Below are 17,281 nucleotides of genomic sequence, written 5' to 3'. Positions count from 1 at the left end.
CACACTGATAGGCCCACAGGAGAGGTGTTTACTACACCGGCTGGAAATGCGCAGGGACTGGGGAGGCCAGGTGGACCAACAGGAGAAAGCCTCGGGTACCTTCAGGGAGACGAGACACTTGGAGAAAGTGATTGTGACAATCACTTTTTAAGCCTTGTGACAAGGCTTAAAAAGACCACTTCCAGGATGCGGTTCATTAATGGGGGACCTTCAGGCCATGGGACAAGCTGGCTGAGGAGTTCTTTATTGATCTAGGCAGAGGCCTCCAAATTGTTCCAGATTCCTTTTTGCTCTCCAGCTCCACCGGCACGGACCACCCCCTCTAAGCCCGGGACTGCATCAGTAGGTACTTTCGCAGGCAGGCCGCCCCCACGGCGAGAAGAATCCCCACAAGTGCTGCGATCGAGGTGGAAACCAAGGCTTTGGACTCAGAGCTCCAATCTGGGGGCAGGAGGTGAGAATTAGAATGGAGCACTTACAGGCGTGGCGACCCACAAGGAGCTCAAGCTCAGCCAACGCACCCTCCTGGGGTCATAGCGCTTCCCCACCCCTCCTCAAGTCCCCCGGATTCCAAGGGCGCCTCACCCAGAAATGCCGGCGCCATGGGTGCTGAGCTGCTGCGGACCACCAGGCCGTCGAGATTGAGGTGCGCGTGGCAGGTCACGAGCTGCCCGAGGTCATCGGGCCTAGCCCGGAACGCGTAAGTCAGTGTCACGTTGGCCAGATCCAGACCTGTGAAGCGCTCCAGGCTCTCTGAGTAGATGACCCGGCCGCCGTGCCGCAGAGTTACCACCAGGAAGCCCACGGGGAACACGTGCGTCACGTGGCAACGCAAAGTGTGCTTACTGCCCTCTAAGACCGGAGGCTCCAGGATCACGCTGTGCGGCCCTTCTAAAGCAAGAGTGGATCTTTGAGCAAGGTCCGCGGGCGCCCCCTAGCGCGACTATCAATAGCCCCATTTCTGTCCCCCTCCCTTGTCCCCAGCAAGGCCTGAACCCATATCCCTCACTGTAGGCGTTGATCTTGGCCGTGGCCCCCCGCGTTACTCCGGCGCAGGTGAGGAAGCAGTGCACGTCGGAGCTCCAGGTCCTTACATCCAGCAGCTGGAAGGAGACCCAGCTGGGTCCGCTGAGCTTCTGGCCGCGCTGCAGTCCAGTATGGAGGGTGGAATTCTCCAGCAGCGGGCAGCTGCTGCTGCAGTTTAGCCACACTGAATTCCCTGGCGCCACGGCCATCACCTTGGGGCTTATGCTCACCCAGAACGGCGCTGTGGTCTCTGAGGGAGCAGGGGAGCTGCCTCCTCCGGGGCTTTGAGACCGCGCGCTTTGGGGCCTCCGCGCGCTCCCGCCTCCCAAGTAGGTTGCCGCCAGCAAAACAAGCAGCGAGAAGAGGAGCAGGAACTCCATGGCAAGGAGCCCGTACTGAGGGACCCCGCGCCAGGAAGCCAAAGCTGGCTGGGTAGATAAGGAAGCCCACAACCCCGCCTCCTCAGCCACACCCGGAGAGACAGAGGCTCCTAGAGGGACGGGAGCCCTGTCATATGTACCCCGCCACCTTCTACTCAAGAATGGGATTCCAGACCCCATTATAAACCAAACGTTCTCGCGTTTTTCCCAGAGAGGGGTCTATAATTTTCCCTGGGGTCTCAAAAGTTCCTAATAAGCCCAGAGTTGGGTCTTGAACAGCAGACTTTTCTTGGGGGACGAAGTTGGACAGGGCTGTGGTAGGGCAACAAGAAAGGGCTCCAGCTAGACGCGGCACCTTCCCTTAACTCACACAAGGCTGAGCCCAATGATAAAGCTTTATTAGCACAGGGGAGAGGCTTCCAGCGCTGGGAGTCAGTCCTCCCCACTGCCTGCAGGACCCTCAGGAGTTTGGAGCTGCCAGAGTTCTGTTCTTAACATTGTCCCATTGAGATGGACACAGGTAGGACAAAGCAGGCGCACACGGGTTGGGCATACTTTCAAGGGAACACATTGTTTATTTTATTGATTTTAGAGAGAAAGAAGAAGGGGGAGAGAGAGAGAGAAACATTAATTTGTTGTTCCACTTATTTATGCATTCACTGGTTGATTCTAGTATGTGTCCTGTCAAGGGACAAAACCTACAACGTTGGCATTTCAGGATGATACTCTAATCAACTGAGCTACCCGGCCAGGGCTGGGCCCCACGGTTTAGCTGAGAGGGAGTGGGCGCTCACATTGAGGCATGCCCCTGAGCATCACTGTGAGCACTAGGAGAGATGCATCTGGGTGGAGGGAGGGAAAGGTCAGCACCAGTGCTGGGGGTTAAGAGCTCCGTGGGCTGTTCCCGGGCATGTCACCAGCTAAACCTTGCTGACTTGCTGGTCCCCTTCTGGAGGAAAGCAGTTTGGCCAATGGAGTGGGAACTTCCACCCAACTTGATCTTTTCTGCAAGGCACTCTTGTGCAGTGCATAGCCAACACAACTGTACCCGACAACCCTGAGTGAGATTAGACCAAGAGGTTCCTGAGGGCAGGAACTTCTGTGTGTCTTGTTTATCATTCCACCCCACATAAAAGGCACTAATAAATATCTGGTAAAATAACAAATGAATAAATATGTCATCATCAAGAGCTAGGACCAGTCAGTAGGCAGCACTGCCTGACAAAGGGTGAGAACTTTGTGTTTCCATGCTGCCTGTGACTGGGCAGGGCCACTTCGCTCTTAGGATCGTAGGGCCTCAGAACATGCAGTCGAGGATGAATTTCAATGTTTTTCAGACGAGTGTCCCCATGTTTGAGGTATATGTCTCCATCACACCTCTCGGACCAGGTCACCTTTGACACCCCAACAGTCATGCCCTTAGCCTTGCCCTGGCGTCCTGGCTCAGTCCTGTGGCTATGAGTCCTGGGAGTCCTGAGTGTGCAGGTGCCATGACTCTAAATGCTGTCTGTATTCTGACTGAGGTCTCTATCCTGTCCTCTCGCGTCCCAGGAAGGTAGGTGCAGCTGAATGGCAGCTGAATGTCCACCACTGTTCAATGTAGCGTTGCTGCCACTGGTGGAGGTCCTGTCCAGGGGCAGGCTCAGGGTGATGTGTTCAGCTTCATGTTATTATACGTTTCCTGGGCCTTCCGTAGCTTGTATTCCCGGATTTTCCGCTGGCGGTTATAGAAGTAAGCAGCTGTGCCCACAGTGGCCAAGATGACTGCAGCTGCCACCAAAACGATGACAACTATGTTATTCTGGTGGTGGTCTGTAGACAGAACAACAGGAGGAGGTGAGGGTTGAGCCAGGCTCACTGCCCCTACTCTGCCCAGCCCCAAACACTGGAACACTCACAGTTCACATTCACGACCACTTCACGAGTGACCTCCCCGCGAGGGCTGATGGCCCGACATTTGTAGGTGCCAGAAATATTCCGCATGACAGGCCTCAGGACCCCAATCGGCAGTGAAGCCCCATCGTCGATCCGGTGACAGTTCACCTTGGGGACTGGGTTCCCCCAGGCCTGGCACTTCAGGGTCTGCTGGGAGCCTTCCTGCACAGTCCAGTTTCCTGGGCAATCACTCTCGTCTAGTCGGGGGCCATCTGGAGAAACATAGTAAGATGAGGGCCAGGATACCCCTCACCACAAGGACTGGAGGACTTAGGTAGGGAACCCAGGGTGCGGATGTGGTAGGCCCTGGAGAACAGGAGCTCGTGGGGTCCCCGGGGCTGGGCCTTGGAGGTTAGGGGTCATTTTCCCGCAGCCCAACTCACACAAGACAGTGAGCTCCTGGGTCTCGTTCTTGTGCAGCTTTGTCCCGTCGACCTTCAGGACAGCAGAGCATAAGAAGCTACGCCCGTTGTCCTCGGCACTGGCATTCAGCATGAACTGGGCACGCGGGCCTGGAGTCCCAACTGGGGCCCCACTCAGTGTCACCACGGCTCTAGGATGGGCCTTGCACTCCACTGTCACCACAGTCCCCTCTGGGACCACCAACTCGCTCAGGGTCAGGTTGGGAGCTGGGAAGCCTGGAGGAGGGGCACACAGTGAGCCCCGCCCCAGCCCTGGCTCCACCCCTCGGAAGCCCCACCCTGGTCTCTACTTACTGTAGACGGTCACCTTCTCCGCAGTCCTCTGACTCTGGTTTCCCAGCATCACTGTACACCTGAGCTGCTGGGCGCCTTCCTCCCCTGCATTCACCTTGGCCCAGGCAGTGGCCCAGAGGGTGTCCTTGCTGTATTTGACTGTGGGTTCCAGCCTCTGGTCCTCCAGTGCCAAGTGGACCTGGGCCTCTGAGACGGGAAACAGCCCATCCAGGGAGCAGTTCACGGGCCAGTGTGTGCCCACTTCCATGATCCGAGGAGTAGCAAGGCGTGGGCCGATCTTTGGGAGGACTGACCAGAGAGGGTAGGTGTGAACAGAGCAGGAATGAAGCCTTTTCCTGTAGCATTTTCATTCCAACACCTGGAACTCCTCTTCCTGGAAGATTCTGTGACCTTGGTCATCTCTCACCCAGGACACTTGGCATCCCTTACCCTGGGTCACAACCTCCTCAGAAGATTCTGTGGCCAAGGCACCCCATCCCCAACACCTCACCCCAGTGGCCAAGAACATGGTCTTCCCAGAAACCTTTGCAATCTAGGTCAATACCTTCTCAGTACCCTTATAGCCAGGAGCGTCCTCCTTACCAGGAACCCCACACCCCAAGCAGGAACCCCACCTGAACCCATCCTCTTACAGACTCCCCAATGCCTTACCGAAGGTTTGGAGCTTCCTGGGGATTGATCTGTTCTGGAACAGTCCCAGCCCTTGGGTCCGAAGGTCCAGTTCCGTGCGGCAAGAGAAATTGGTGCCATGGTCGTCTCTGCCTGCCAGCACTGTGGCAGTGACCTCAGCGGGCTCCCCCACCGCAGGCTGCTGGGCCAGCACCTTCTCCCCTTGAAGCAGCATCACGGAGAGGTGGGACCGGGGTGCGCCTCCCTCCACCTGGCAGTGCAGGGTCAGGTTTTCACCCACAGGGTGCCACTGGGGCAGGGGCGCTAGCTCCACACTCACTGGGAACCCTGGTGGAGAGGAGAGGGAGGGTCCTGTGAGCTGTACAGGACACCCACCAGCAGGGAGCGCTGGGGCACCAAATCTGGGCCAGGGAAGCCTTATCACTCCTGGAAACATACCCTAAACCACCTAAGCCATACAGGAATGTTAAGAATGTCAGAGGAAACTGGTGAGAAGTCCCCAAGTGGTTGTCAAGGGGCAAAACAATTCTTTATTTACTGCAGCATCTAAGAGTGAAAAGTGGAAAAGAAACTCAGAGCCTATCACCAGGTGTCTGGTGAAATTGCACACAGTGAATTTCAGCTGCCCAGTCCACTATAGATGGCTAAAAAGACCCCTGCGCCCCCTTCCCCTATCTTGGCCTCATTTTTCTCTGTAGCACTCCCCACCCTCTGACATACAGGATCATCTACTCAGTGAACTTGTTTCTCCTCAATTTTCCCCCGAGCAACATCAGGAGACAGGGATCTTTGTCTGCTTTGTCCCCATCACGCTGCCGGCACACAGTAGGCACTCTATATTTATAGAAAGAATAAGGTTGAACCATACACGCTGATTCAAGGCCTTTCAGGAGTCTGCTTTTAAGAGAAGGGAGTTTCCGAATGCACTGTGTGATCCCCCAAAATGTTAAAAACGTAAGAACCCACAGACACTCAAAATACACCTCTGAATAGCCCCTGAAAACACAGCCTGTGGGCTCAGTTTTCGCAGGCCAGGGTTTCCAGTCTGAACCAGGTAACAGAATTCTGAGCCTGGACTGCCAGCGAAATTTTATAGTAGAGCCCTGGTGAGCTGTGACTGAGTACTGAGCCGCGTCCCCACTCCCAGGCTCCCCAGGAAGGGGTCTTGAGGGCTCCGGGTCGCCGTTCCCTTCTCAAGAGGCCCTGAAATGTCACTCAGCAATGCAGTTAAAATGTCAGGGGCTTGGGTTTGGTTCTTAGTTTTTCTGCTTCTTTGCTTTGGACTGTGGGTGAATGACTTTGCTTCTGGAATAATTCTAGCCCTCAGGGCTGCAGAAGCTTAACCTCAGTTTCCTGAGCTGGGAAGTGGCCCTATTGGAGGTAGGATTATAATTAATCCACTTAAGAGGTCAAGAGAGTCAATGAAAATGAGCATAGGGTTTCCTTTCAGGGTAATGAAAATGTTCTAAAATTAGATTGTGGTGATGGTTGTACAACTTGAGACACTAAAATTCACTGAATTGCATGCACACTTCAAAGCTATTAAAAAAATAAAAAGGCCGAGAAAACCCTCAGTCATCCAGCTCTGACAATTAGGCATCTGCTGCAAACTCCAGCTCGCAGAGCTAGAGGCCTCCTTGAACCTCAGCGCCCACATCTTCAAGCCCAACTGTTCGCCCTGAGAGCCAGACTGAAGGAAGAAGTCTGCCTTGCCTGTACCTCTCCCTGACCCCTCCCCTTCTGTCCCTCACCAAGTCCTGGTCACTCTGATCTTCAAATATTTGTCTGCCCTTCTCTCCCTGTATGCAGCCACTGCCCACAACGCACATGGCCTAGGCCACGCCCTCTTCCAACCATTCTCTGGCTTCCCGTAAGTCTAGCTTTCTGCTCTCTGGATCCCTGACCTGCTCACACACCTTTGAAGTGTGGCTCCCTGTGGCCCTGAGGAGAAGGTCCCAATTCCTCAGCCTGGCATTTGAGGACCTGCCAACCTAAGCTGCAGCCTCACCTGTCTGCTGATGTTCAGCCCCTCCTGCCCTCCCAACCACAGAGGGGCATATTTCCCTACTGCAGGCCTGCGCCCCCGCTGTGCTCTCCGCCCAGAACGCCTGCCTACCAACTCCTGTGCACTCTGAAGGCCCAATGAGGGGTCACCTCCCGCAGGAGTGACCACCCCAGCCTTTTTAGAGAAAGCTTAGCCACTCAGGGGTGCCCCTCATCTTCACACTGACGGTAGGGCAGGACCGAGCCAGTCTCTCCTCGATGACACCCCTGCCACCGCATGCCGGCTATCTGCTCCATTTCACAGAGGTGGAAACTAGGGCAAAGTCCGGTGCCCAGAGTCACAGAGCGAGAAAGCGGTAGAGCCAGGGCTCACGCCTGAAGCACTGGCTTTCAGCTGTCAGGCCGAGCTGCGGAAGGGTCTTCCAGGAAGTTTCTCTGGGGTTTTCAGAGGGCACGGGGATACTTGGGGACTTCCCTCACCTGGTCAGCACCTGCTCAAACATGCTCGAAATCAGAAGCAAAGCTCATATTTGCCCAAAGGCTTCCTTGCTCAGATACCATGAAGAGATGGAATGTCCTTCATGCCTCACTGTGTCATTATACCTGTCCCAGGAGGCTTCATGTGAAAGTCAATCAAGAAGCCATGTCCCCCACAGTCACCCAGTCAGTAAGGGCCATGTTGGGACTGGAACCCAAGGCTGTCTAGTCTTAAAGCCAGCAGGCCAGTTTCCTTCCTTGCTTGTCTCCTTTTTGGTTTATTTTGTTCTAATTTGAATGTTATTTATTGCCTACAGTCACAGCAGCTCATTCTCACAGTTCAAAATGCCCAAAGGTTAAAAAAAAAAAAGGCACAAGGAGAGAAAAAACTCACCCCTGCCCTCTCCTAGAGCACCCCGCCGCCCCGCCACTAATATGGTCCTTTCTTTCAGTAAACACAGCCTCCTTTACGCACTCCAGCCACTCCTTCATACCTAGGATGGTGTGCCACTCATTCTGGGCATAACTTACTTCTTTTGAACTTGACCTGTTTAGATCCTTAGAGCACACTCTCTTTTGGGACACAAGGAGCTCCCTCATTCTTGTACACAGGTGCATACTACTCCACAGTATGGTCAGACCACGGTTTCTCTCCCAGCCCCTAACATTTGCGTGGCTTGCAAACTTTTGTCCTTTCAAATAATGCTGCGGTAAATAATCCCACCCCCGTCTCAGTTCCCCTGTCGGGGGGGCCACATGTAAGCCCCACTCCCAGAAGCAGAGTTTCTGCATCACAGGACACGTGCCTGTGTCACCTGTGGAACTGAGGCCACCTTCCCCACCGGGAGTTGCGCTTCTTTATGCTCCCACGCTGTCAGCAACGCCCCAGGACAGCCTGCTGCCCTGCAGTCTTGTCAGCACCCGATTCTTTTCATTGTGGTCAATATATGAAAAAAGCCACTTCAGGGCTAGTTTTAATTTGCATCTGTTTTTGTTTTCGTTTTTTTAAAGTCAGATCTAGGGCCTTGTCAGAAGCCTAGAGAGCCAGCATTCTTGTATATGCTGAATGGTTGTTGATACTCTAACTGCACCCAAGGAAGTTCAAGGACGGGTTTTAAAGGACAAGGAGGCTTTCTGAGGAGGTGCCCACCGGATCCTCAGTGACACCCTCCCTCACCCCCCCGCTCCCCGCCCCGCCCCGCCAGCATGCCCTGTGCGCCCCTGGGCCCAGCCACTCACAGTACACAGTAAGGGACACTGAAGCCTGGGTCTGGCGAGCGCCGCAGTTTGAGAAGCATAGTGGAGTGCTGTTTTCTTGTATGCCACTAAGTTCATAGGTCACCCAGTTTTGCCCTTGGTTGATTTGCTTCTTAGTCAATGGAGTCTCCAGGCCCAAGGTGGCATTTTGATCACAGGTGGCAGAGCAGGTCACCACCACAGAGCCTCCTCGGGGTATGGTGGCTTCTGGGGGTTGCACTGATGTTCCGGCACCTCCAGATCCTGGAACAAAAGTGTGAAGAGGAGCTTAAAGCATTACGAATTGGGGTCATCGACATTCCCGGGTACTCAGCCTGTGCTGGAGCACAGCCTTGAACAAAGACAAACTCTCTGCTGTTAGTGTGGGAGAGAGAAAAATTCATAAGCAAACAAGATAATTAATAACAGATGTTAAGAATTCTGACAAAAACAAAACTGGGCGGAAGAACAGACAGTGACTTGGTGACAGAGTATTGTGCGAGCAGAGGTATGAAAAACGAGAAGGGCCATCCAGAGACAAGGGAAATGAGTTCCAAGTGCAAAGGTCCTGGGGCAGGGTAGCTGGAGCCAAGTCAGCAAGGGGAAGAGCTGGGGGAAATGAGGTCAGGGAGATCATGCAGGCCATACATGAAAGCCTTGCCAAGGATGTGTTTTTCATTCTGAGGGCAATGGGGAGCCACGGGAGGATTTCAGCAGAGGAGGAACAGGGCACCAGTGTTCTCACTCCCACGAAGTCACATGGGGGAACCAGGCCTCGGGGGACACACGGGTTCTGATCAGGCTGGTTCCTCACTCCGTTTGACAAGTGCTCTCTCCTCTTTGGCCTCAATGTGCCCGTCAGTAAGGCGGGAGAGTATAGTCCCCCCCAACCCTGATAATGAAAGTAACCCCTAGGACAGGGCAAGGAGCAAGCAGCCCCAGTTAAGACACAGGATTGTGTTAGCTCCCTCAGACCTTGGTGCCTCCGAAACTGAAAAATGTCTGTATAAGCCCCTCTGTCCTGCCCTACCCCCACAGAGTCCTGCTTTGGGCCCACTTCATCGGGGGTGGGGGGACGTGAAAACAGTTCTCCATGGTGGTTCTGGGATCATTCCCGTTTCACAGAGGGAGGTGGTGAGGCCTGAAGAGGGGAAGTTACTTGGCCAGAAAGTGGGAGAAGCTGGACTTCAGACTGCATTAGAACATTCTGTGGAGCTGGTAACCATGGTCTCCATCTCCCACTCCCCTGCTCCCCAACCCTGACCACCTTTGAGACTCCCATCCCCCTTCCTCCCTCCCTCCAGGCTGGAGCTGGTGGAAGCCTGCTGGGGAATCTCACTTCTCTGCCTCTGGTCCTTGGGCAAGTCAGGCCTGGAATTCCCCTGAGCAGAAGCAGGTCTGGACTTCCCCCAGGGTAGCAAAGGAGGAACAAAATGTGCTTCAGGCGTGGGGGTCCCCAGTGTGCTCAGAGTAACCAATCTCATACCACCAGGCTGCCTCTTGGAGCCAGGTGCTGTGCTGGATCAGGACACAACCAAGGCAAGGTGGCCGCAATTACATTATTTTTTCCATTTTACAGCTGAGATTCAAACCCGTACAGGCTGCCTTTTTTTTTTTTTTTTAATATACTAATGAGAGAGAGAGACATAGAGACAGAGACAGAGAGAAACATTGATTTGTTGTTCCACATTTTTATGCATCCGTTGATTGATTCTTGTATGTGCCCTAACCGGGCTTGCGACCTGCAACCTTGGGGAATTTGGAAAGATACTCTACCTAAGTGAGCTACCTGGCCAGGGTCTGGCGGCTGCCTTTCAGTGAGTGGCTGTAGCCCGAACTTCAGCTGAACAGCTACTTAAATACAAATGACCTTGTCCCCAGCCGCCGGGAGCCGGTCCCGCCACTGCGCCCAGGGCGCTGGCCCGACGACATCCCCCCATCCTCGACTTACCTGGGAGCAGAGCCCCGAGCAGGACCAGGAGCGCTGGCAGCAGAGATCGGGTGGCCATGGGCGCCAGAGCGACGTACGCAGATAGAGACTAGTACGCAGATAGAGACTAGTAACGGGCAGGGGAGGAGGTCAGTTTGCTGCGGCGGACTGGGAGCCAGGACAGCACCGGTCCTTTTATAGAGCAGCCCATGTGGGGTCGGGGGGCGGTGCTGACTTCCCGGAAACCTCACGCCTTCCCCAATCGAACTAGGGCTCTGGCATTTCCTGATTGGGGAGGTGCCTCGCCCCAGCGTCTTTGCCCCCCAGCTAGCCGGTAGTCGCAGCAGCCGTTTGGGCGCCGGAATTTCCAAATTGAAGCAATGAATGAGGTCACAAGCGGGGACAGTGATTCGGGGCACCTCCGGATCCAGGGGGCTGGTTTTTGGGCCGGGTCAATCTTCACTCTGCGTTTACGCTGGGCCAAGTGCTTACAACTACCCTAGAACGCGAGAGACTGTTACTGTGCCCATTCCAGAGAGGGGTAAACTGAAGCTCTGAGCTGTGGGAGAATTTGACGCCCCAGCTCCTGCAGGCCTCTTGAACCAAGTGGATGATCCCTCGCTGCGGTAGGGGCGCGGGAACCCTCAAGGGACAAATTCCATCAAGTGTGCCCCCATCCCCGCCCCTGTCCAAGGGGCTTGTCCCAGCCCAGCTGGCACCGAGGTTTCCCCAAGAAGAGTCGGAGCAGCCCCAGACACCCCCAGGCGCTGCCTGGGTAACAGGCGGGCGTCGTGACATCCCGAGATCCTTGTCGTCCCCGCGCCGATGGCCGCCCCAGCTCCCGAGGCCTCGCTTCCCTCTTCGGTCGTGGTCGCGGGGGCGTCTTTGCAGTTTCCAGAAAGGGGAAGGAAGCCTAGTGGGGCTAACGCGGCGAGCTCCCCGCTGCCTTCCCAGGCTCCGCGAGGAAACAGGCAGCAGACCTAGAGGGGGGAGGGTAGGCGCTTGAGCTCTTCTTGCCTTTCCAAGGGAAACTGAGGCAGGTCCTACTCTTCGAAGTGGGGCGGGGAGAGGGGGCAGTCAAACGCCCGCCCACACGCGCGGCTCTCGAAACGTGAACCCCAAAACTCGAACCCCGGACGCTAGCACTAAATGCGTGCAGAGCTCTGTCCGGGCTGGTTCCATTAAGGCGATGAGGGCGTTGTAAAGCCCCGCGCCCGCCGCGTCTACTCGCCGCCCCCACGCCCCCCATCCCCGAGGTCACAGCCCGGGCGTGTGACCGCAAGACTCGTCATCCACCGCGTCGAGGCTGGAGGCTCTGGGGTCTCCGAGGGCGCCAAGTCGCGCCGCCCAAGGCTTCCTGTTGTGGGGCGCATGCTGCAATCGCCATGGAGACCTCTGAGGGGCCAGGGGTTCGCCAAGCAGAAGGGGAAGCTAGGGGCCCGGGGAAGCCCCCGCCCTTCCTCGGGGGATGGGGCTACGAGTCACTTCTCATCCAGAAATGCGCCCCTCCCCTGGCCCCGAAGGTTCTTTAGGAATTTCCACGGGGATCTTTTTTCCGAAGGCGGGTGTGTGTAGAGGGTGCTAAATTCCCCCCTAGAAAAGCCTGGGCAAAGGTGCAGAGTAGGGACGTCCCTGCCCCTCGGAGGCTCTGGGAAAATCCTGCGGGGCGTGTTATTTTTCCGGTGGATTTTTCTCGGGCTCCTATCACCAGGTCCCTTGGCCTCGAATTGAAGTACTCGGGCCAATAGCTCCGCTGTGCGGCCCAGGTACCCACTGCAGCCAGGGAAGTGTGGTTCTTCCTCTCTCCTTGCACCACTGCGCAGTGCTCAAGACAAAAACTTTGCATCGTGCTGAGAAGGTCTTAGTCGCGGGCGACAGATAAGAGACAAAAATAAAATAGACGAATTGTTAGCTTGTTATTAGTGCTAAGGAGAAAAATAGAGTGGGGAAGGGGAGAGGAAATATGAGGATTAATGCACTTTTAAATAGAGTATTCTGGGGAAGACTGAGGTGACATTTGAGTAAAAGCCAGAGGGAGGTGAGGGGGGAACGGTGACAATATTAAGAAGGTAGGATATGGGGCAGGGAACACCGGAACTGCAAAAGCCCGGAGGTAGGCGCTGCCTTAAGGAGCAGTCAGGAGTCAGATGTGGCGCAGTGAGGAAGGAGGGGAACTGGGGGAGAGCAGGCAGGGAGGGGGTTGGGGTAGAGCTTGCAGGTGCTTGGGGAGGGGTGGGGGACTTTGGCTTTTCCTCTCAGTGAGGTGGGGACCATGGAGGGTTCTGGGCAGAGGAGGAGCAGGCCAGCACTGACTTAGGTACTTGCAGGCACCTTCCTGAGGCTATAGGAGCTCCAGTTGGGGAGTGGGAGGGCAGGGTGGAAGAGAGAAGGGAGAGGAGGTGACTGCTCTAGCTCAAGCAAGTAGTGACGGCACCTGGACTGGACAGTGGCTTTGGAGAAGGAGTCGAATTTGGCGTCTGTTTCGGCAGCAGAGCCAACTGGATTTGCTAGCTGGGGCAGGGCAGAGTCAAGGATGACTCTTTGGGGTCCTGCTCTGAGACTCTGGGAGGGTGGCGCGCCCTTTCCTGAGTGAGGATGGGCCGGTAGCGGCGGGGGTGGGGGGAGGCAGGTTGGCAGAAGGAGAATGTACCTCCCCGTCTTATGCTCCCTTGGTGGCTTTTCTTTTTCATTTTCATTTTAGTTTTTAAAAGATTGTATTTATTTACTCAGTCTCAGAGGAAGGGAAGGAGAAAGAGAGGGAGAGAAACAATGATGTGAGAGAGAAACATTGATTGGTTGCCTCTCACACGCACCCCAACTGGGGTCCTGGCCCACAGCCCAGGCCTGTGCCCTTCGTGGGAATCAAACAGGCAACCCTTCAGTTTACAGAATGATGCCCAGCCCACTGAGTCACATCGGTTACGCCTTTTGCCTTTTTTCAAGGGAAAGGGAAGCACATGGTACTGATCCCTTTTCTGCAGCCTCTAGGAAAGGCAGGGCTTCCTCCAGGGTGCCAAGCAGTCTCAGGCAGGCCAAGGCAATTAGCCTAGGGCAGAGGTATCTGTGCCTGACTCCATGGCATTACACTTGCTCTCCCCTCACTCTGAGCTCTGGCATGGTCACCTGGCAGTGACCTCGGCCTAGAATGCTCTTTTCTCATCCCTGACATGGCCTGCCCCTACTTTCTTACAGCCTGAGCCTCTTCCCAAAACTTTCCTGAATGCCCCCACCCTAATCCTGGGCCACACCCTGTTCACTCTGTTCCTTGCCCTAATGTGTTCATTACTGAAACTTTATTCATCTGCTGAAATTCTTTGATTTATTTGATTGTCTGTGACTTCCATTTCTATGAATTCCAGAAAGGCCGGGAACCTGTCTTATTGAGTAAATGAACTTCTCTTGTCTCTGAGCCTTCTGTTTATGCTGTTCCTCCAGCCCAGAATTCCCTTTCCGCCACTTTTACAATCTTATGAGCATTTCACTCATAAGATTGGCATGCAGGTGGTCTGGGAGGTGATCCCAGGGAACTCCTGGCGCATGGGGAACCAGGAAGGGAGACAGCAAAGGTGAGCCTCAGGGGACTTCCCCTTTGAGGGCAACTGGAGCTCACCTTATGGGGAACTTTCAGTGATGGGTAGACTCCACCAGTCCTGTGCCTCATTAGGTAAAGGCTGCTCCAGGGTATATCTCCCCAGTATTTCCTATATGTAATTTTTAATTCACCATGCTGTACATTATATCCCTACCACTCATTTATTTTATAACTGGAAATTTATACCTTTAGACCTCTTTCAGCCATTTCCCCACCCCCTTGTCCCCATCTCTAGCAATCACCAATCTGTGCTCTGTCTCTATAAGTTTTCTTTTTAAGATTTTATTCATTTTCAGAAAGAGGAGAAGGGAGGGAGAAAGAGAGAGAAACATCAATGTGTGGTAGCCTCTCGCACACCCACTGCTGGGGACCTGGCCTGCAACCCAGGCACATACCCTCACTGGGAATCAAACCAGCGACCCTTTGGTTCACAGGCTGGTGCTCAATCCACTGAGACACACCAGCCAGGGCACTATAAGTTTTTTTAAAAGATTTTACATACAGACTTCTGACCAAGATGGAAGCATAGGTAGATACACTTTGTCTCCTCACGTAACCAATAGCAGGACAACAAATTTAAAAACAAAAAATAACCAGAACTGCCAGAAAATCAAACTGTATGGAAGTCCAACAGCCAAGGAGCTAAAGAAGAAACACTCATCCAGACTGGTAGGAGGGACAGAGACAGGCAGCCAGGGTAGAGGGGACGCATGGCAAGGCGGTGGCTGGCGGACCCAGAGGTCCCACATTTGTGTGCAGATAAACCATGAGAAACAGCTGGGGAGTGAGACAGACTGGCAATCCAGGGTTCCAGAAAGCCTTGAAACCTCTGAAGGGAAAAGCCTGTGGGGTTATGGCAGCAGGAGAAACTCCCAGCCTCAGGAGAGTCCATTGGAGAGACCCAAGGGGTCCTAGAACCTACACAAACCCACCTACCCGGGAATCACCACTAGAAGGGCCCAATTTGCTTGTGTGTAGTGGGGGAAGTGACTGAAAGCCGGCTGAGAGCTGAGCAAGTGGCAGTGTTCGCTCTCAGATCCCTCTGCCACACAGAGTGTCACAACGCAGCGACCTTAGTGGTCCTGCTCTAGCGAATACCTAAGGCTCTGCCCCGCCCAATGTAACAGGTGCGCTGAGACAAAGAAAAATGGCCCAAATGAAAGAACAGATCAAAGCTCCAAAAACAGAACTAAGTGATGAACAGATAGCCAACCTATCAGATGCACATTTCAAAACACTGCTAATCTGGATGCTCACTGAATTGGTTGAGTATGGTTGCAAAATGGAGGAAAAAGTGAAGGCTATGCAAAGTGAAACAAAGAAAAATATACAGGGATCCAACAGTAAAGGGAAGAAAACCGGGACTCAAATCGACGACTGGGAGTAGAAGGAAGAGATAAACATTCAACCAGAACAGAATGAAGAAACAAGAATTCCAAAAAATGAGGAGAGGTTTAGGAACCTCTGGGACAACTTTAAATGTTCCAACATCCTAACCATAGGGGTGCCGGAAGGAGAAGAGGAAGAGCAAGACATTGAAAACTTATTTGAAAAAATAATGAAGGAGAACTTCCCCTATCCGGCCAAGGAAATAGACTTCCGGGAGATCCAGGAAGCTCAGAGAGTCCCAAAGAAGCTGGACCCAAGGAAGCACACACCAAGGCACATTATAATTACATTATCCAAGATCAAAGATTAAAAGTAGCCAGAGAAAAGGAAACAGTTACTTACAGAGGAGTTCCCGTAAGACAATATGCTGATTTCTCAGAAGAAACCTTGCAGGCAAGAAGGGGCTGGCAAGAAGTATTCAAAGTCATGAAAGATAAGGACCTACATCCAAGATGACTCTGTCCGGCAAAGCTATTATTTAGATGGAAGGGCAGAAAAAGTGCTTCCCAGATAAGGTCAAGTTAAAGGAGTTCATCATCAAGCCCTTATTATATGAAATGTTAAAGGGCCTTATCAAAGAAAAAGAAGAAGATCAAAAATTATGAACAGTAAAATGACAACAAACTCACAACTATCAACAAATGAACCTAAAACAAAACAAAACAAAAGCAAACTAAGCAAATAACTAGAACAGGAACAGAATCACAGAAATGGAGATCAGAGGGAAGGGGGAGGGGGAAGAATGGGGGAAATGGTACAAGGAATAAGCAGCATAAATAGTAGGTACAAAATAGGCAGGGGGAGGTTAAGAATAGTATAGGAAATGAAGAAGCCAAAGAACTTATACATACGACCCATGGACATGAACTAAGGGGGGGAATGCTGGGGGGAGGAGCAGTGCAGTGTGGAGGGGAATAAAGGGGAGGAAAAAATGGGACAACTGTAATAGCATAATCAATAAAATAGATATTTAAAAAATATTCCACATACAAGTGAAATCATACAATATTTGTCCTGTCTGACTTACTTCACTTAGCATAATTCCCTGAAGGCACGTCCATGTTGTCATAAATAGCAAACGTTCCTTTTTTTTATGGCTGAATAACATTCCATTGTGTCTATATGAACCACATGTTTTTTATCTATTCATCCATCCCTGGACATTTAGTCTGTTTTCATGTCTTGGCTACTATAAATAATGTAGGTATCTTTTCCAGGTAGTGATATTGTTTTCTTGAGAAAACTCCAAAAAGTAGAACTGCTAGGTCATATGGTATTTCTATTTTTAATTTTTAAAGGAACGCCCATACTGCTTTCCATAATGGCTGCACCAATTTCATATTTATATGAAATTGAGAGAAATAAATTCATATAACATAAAATTCACATTTTAATCTTTTAAGGGTTTTCTAGTATATTCACTATGTTGTACCATGGTCACCACTATTTAAAGAATATTTAAAAGAATATTTAAAGAATTTCCAGAATATTTTCATTACCCTGAGAAGAAACCTAGTACCTCCTGATTCCTCCTCTCCCCAGCCCCTGGCAACAACTAATATACTTTCTTTCCCTATAGATTTACATATTCTGGTCATTTCATATAAATGGAATTAAACAATGTGTGGTCTTTTTAAAAAAATATTTTATTTATTTTCCCTGGTGGATGTGACTCAGCAGATTGCATGCTGGCCTGTGAACTTTAAAGGTCACCGGTTTGATTCCCAGTCAGGACACCTGCCTGGGTTGCAGGCCAGGGCCCCAGCTGGGGACACTGCAGGGGCAACCAATCGATATTTCTCTTGCACATTGATGTTTCTCTCCTCCTTCCTTCTCCCTTCCTTCCCCTTTCTCTTAAAGTAAATAAAAACACAATCTTTAAAAAAAAACAAACACCAGAATGTCAGAGATTCTGATATCATAGAAAAAATATTTAGTTTATTTACTTATTTATTTTTAGAGATAG

General features: G+C 52.4%; 2 protein-coding genes across 3 annotated transcripts; both read right to left on the bottom strand.

Moving 5' to 3' along the window:
• Positions 1 to 308: 308 nt before the first annotated feature.
• Positions 309 to 1,406, bottom strand: ICAM4 (intercellular adhesion molecule 4 (Landsteiner-Wiener blood group)). Its single transcript, XM_054562047.1, has 3 exons — positions 1,010 to 1,406; positions 586 to 891; positions 309 to 441 (listed from the first exon to the last, which is right to left on the bottom strand). Exons 1-3 carry the CDS (start codon positions 1,404 to 1,406, stop codon positions 323 to 325), a joined length of 822 nt encoding a protein of 273 aa, XP_054418022.1. The 3' UTR covers positions 309 to 322.
• A 552-nt stretch (positions 1,407 to 1,958) lies between these two features.
• Positions 1,959 to 10,493, bottom strand: ICAM1 (intercellular adhesion molecule 1). 2 transcript variants are annotated; one of them, XM_054562060.1, is made up of 7 exons: positions 10,356 to 10,493; positions 8,408 to 8,668; positions 4,709 to 5,014; positions 4,058 to 4,345; positions 3,725 to 3,979; positions 3,305 to 3,553; positions 1,959 to 3,218 (listed from the first exon to the last, which is right to left on the bottom strand). In XM_054562060.1, exons 1-7 carry the CDS (start codon positions 10,411 to 10,413, stop codon positions 3,049 to 3,051), a joined length of 1,587 nt encoding a protein of 528 aa, XP_054418035.1. In that variant the 5' UTR covers positions 10,414 to 10,493; the 3' UTR covers positions 1,959 to 3,048. The 2 variants fall into 2 exon arrangements, with proteins under 2 accessions (XP_054418035.1, XP_054418037.1); XM_054562062.1 differs by lacking the exon at positions 3,725 to 3,979.
• Between the last annotated feature and the right edge of the window lie 6,788 nt (positions 10,494 to 17,281).

This window comes from Pteronotus mesoamericanus, unplaced genomic scaffold (genome assembly GCF_021234165.1).
Source record: "Pteronotus mesoamericanus isolate MK-2021 breed Mesoamerican mustached bat unplaced genomic scaffold, CSHL_Meso_final scaffold_636, whole genome shotgun sequence".
Lineage (NCBI taxonomy): Eukaryota > Metazoa > Chordata > Mammalia > Chiroptera > Mormoopidae > Pteronotus > Pteronotus mesoamericanus.
Note: the sequence above shows the minus strand (reverse complement) of the source record. Positions and strands in the feature narration are given on the sequence as shown.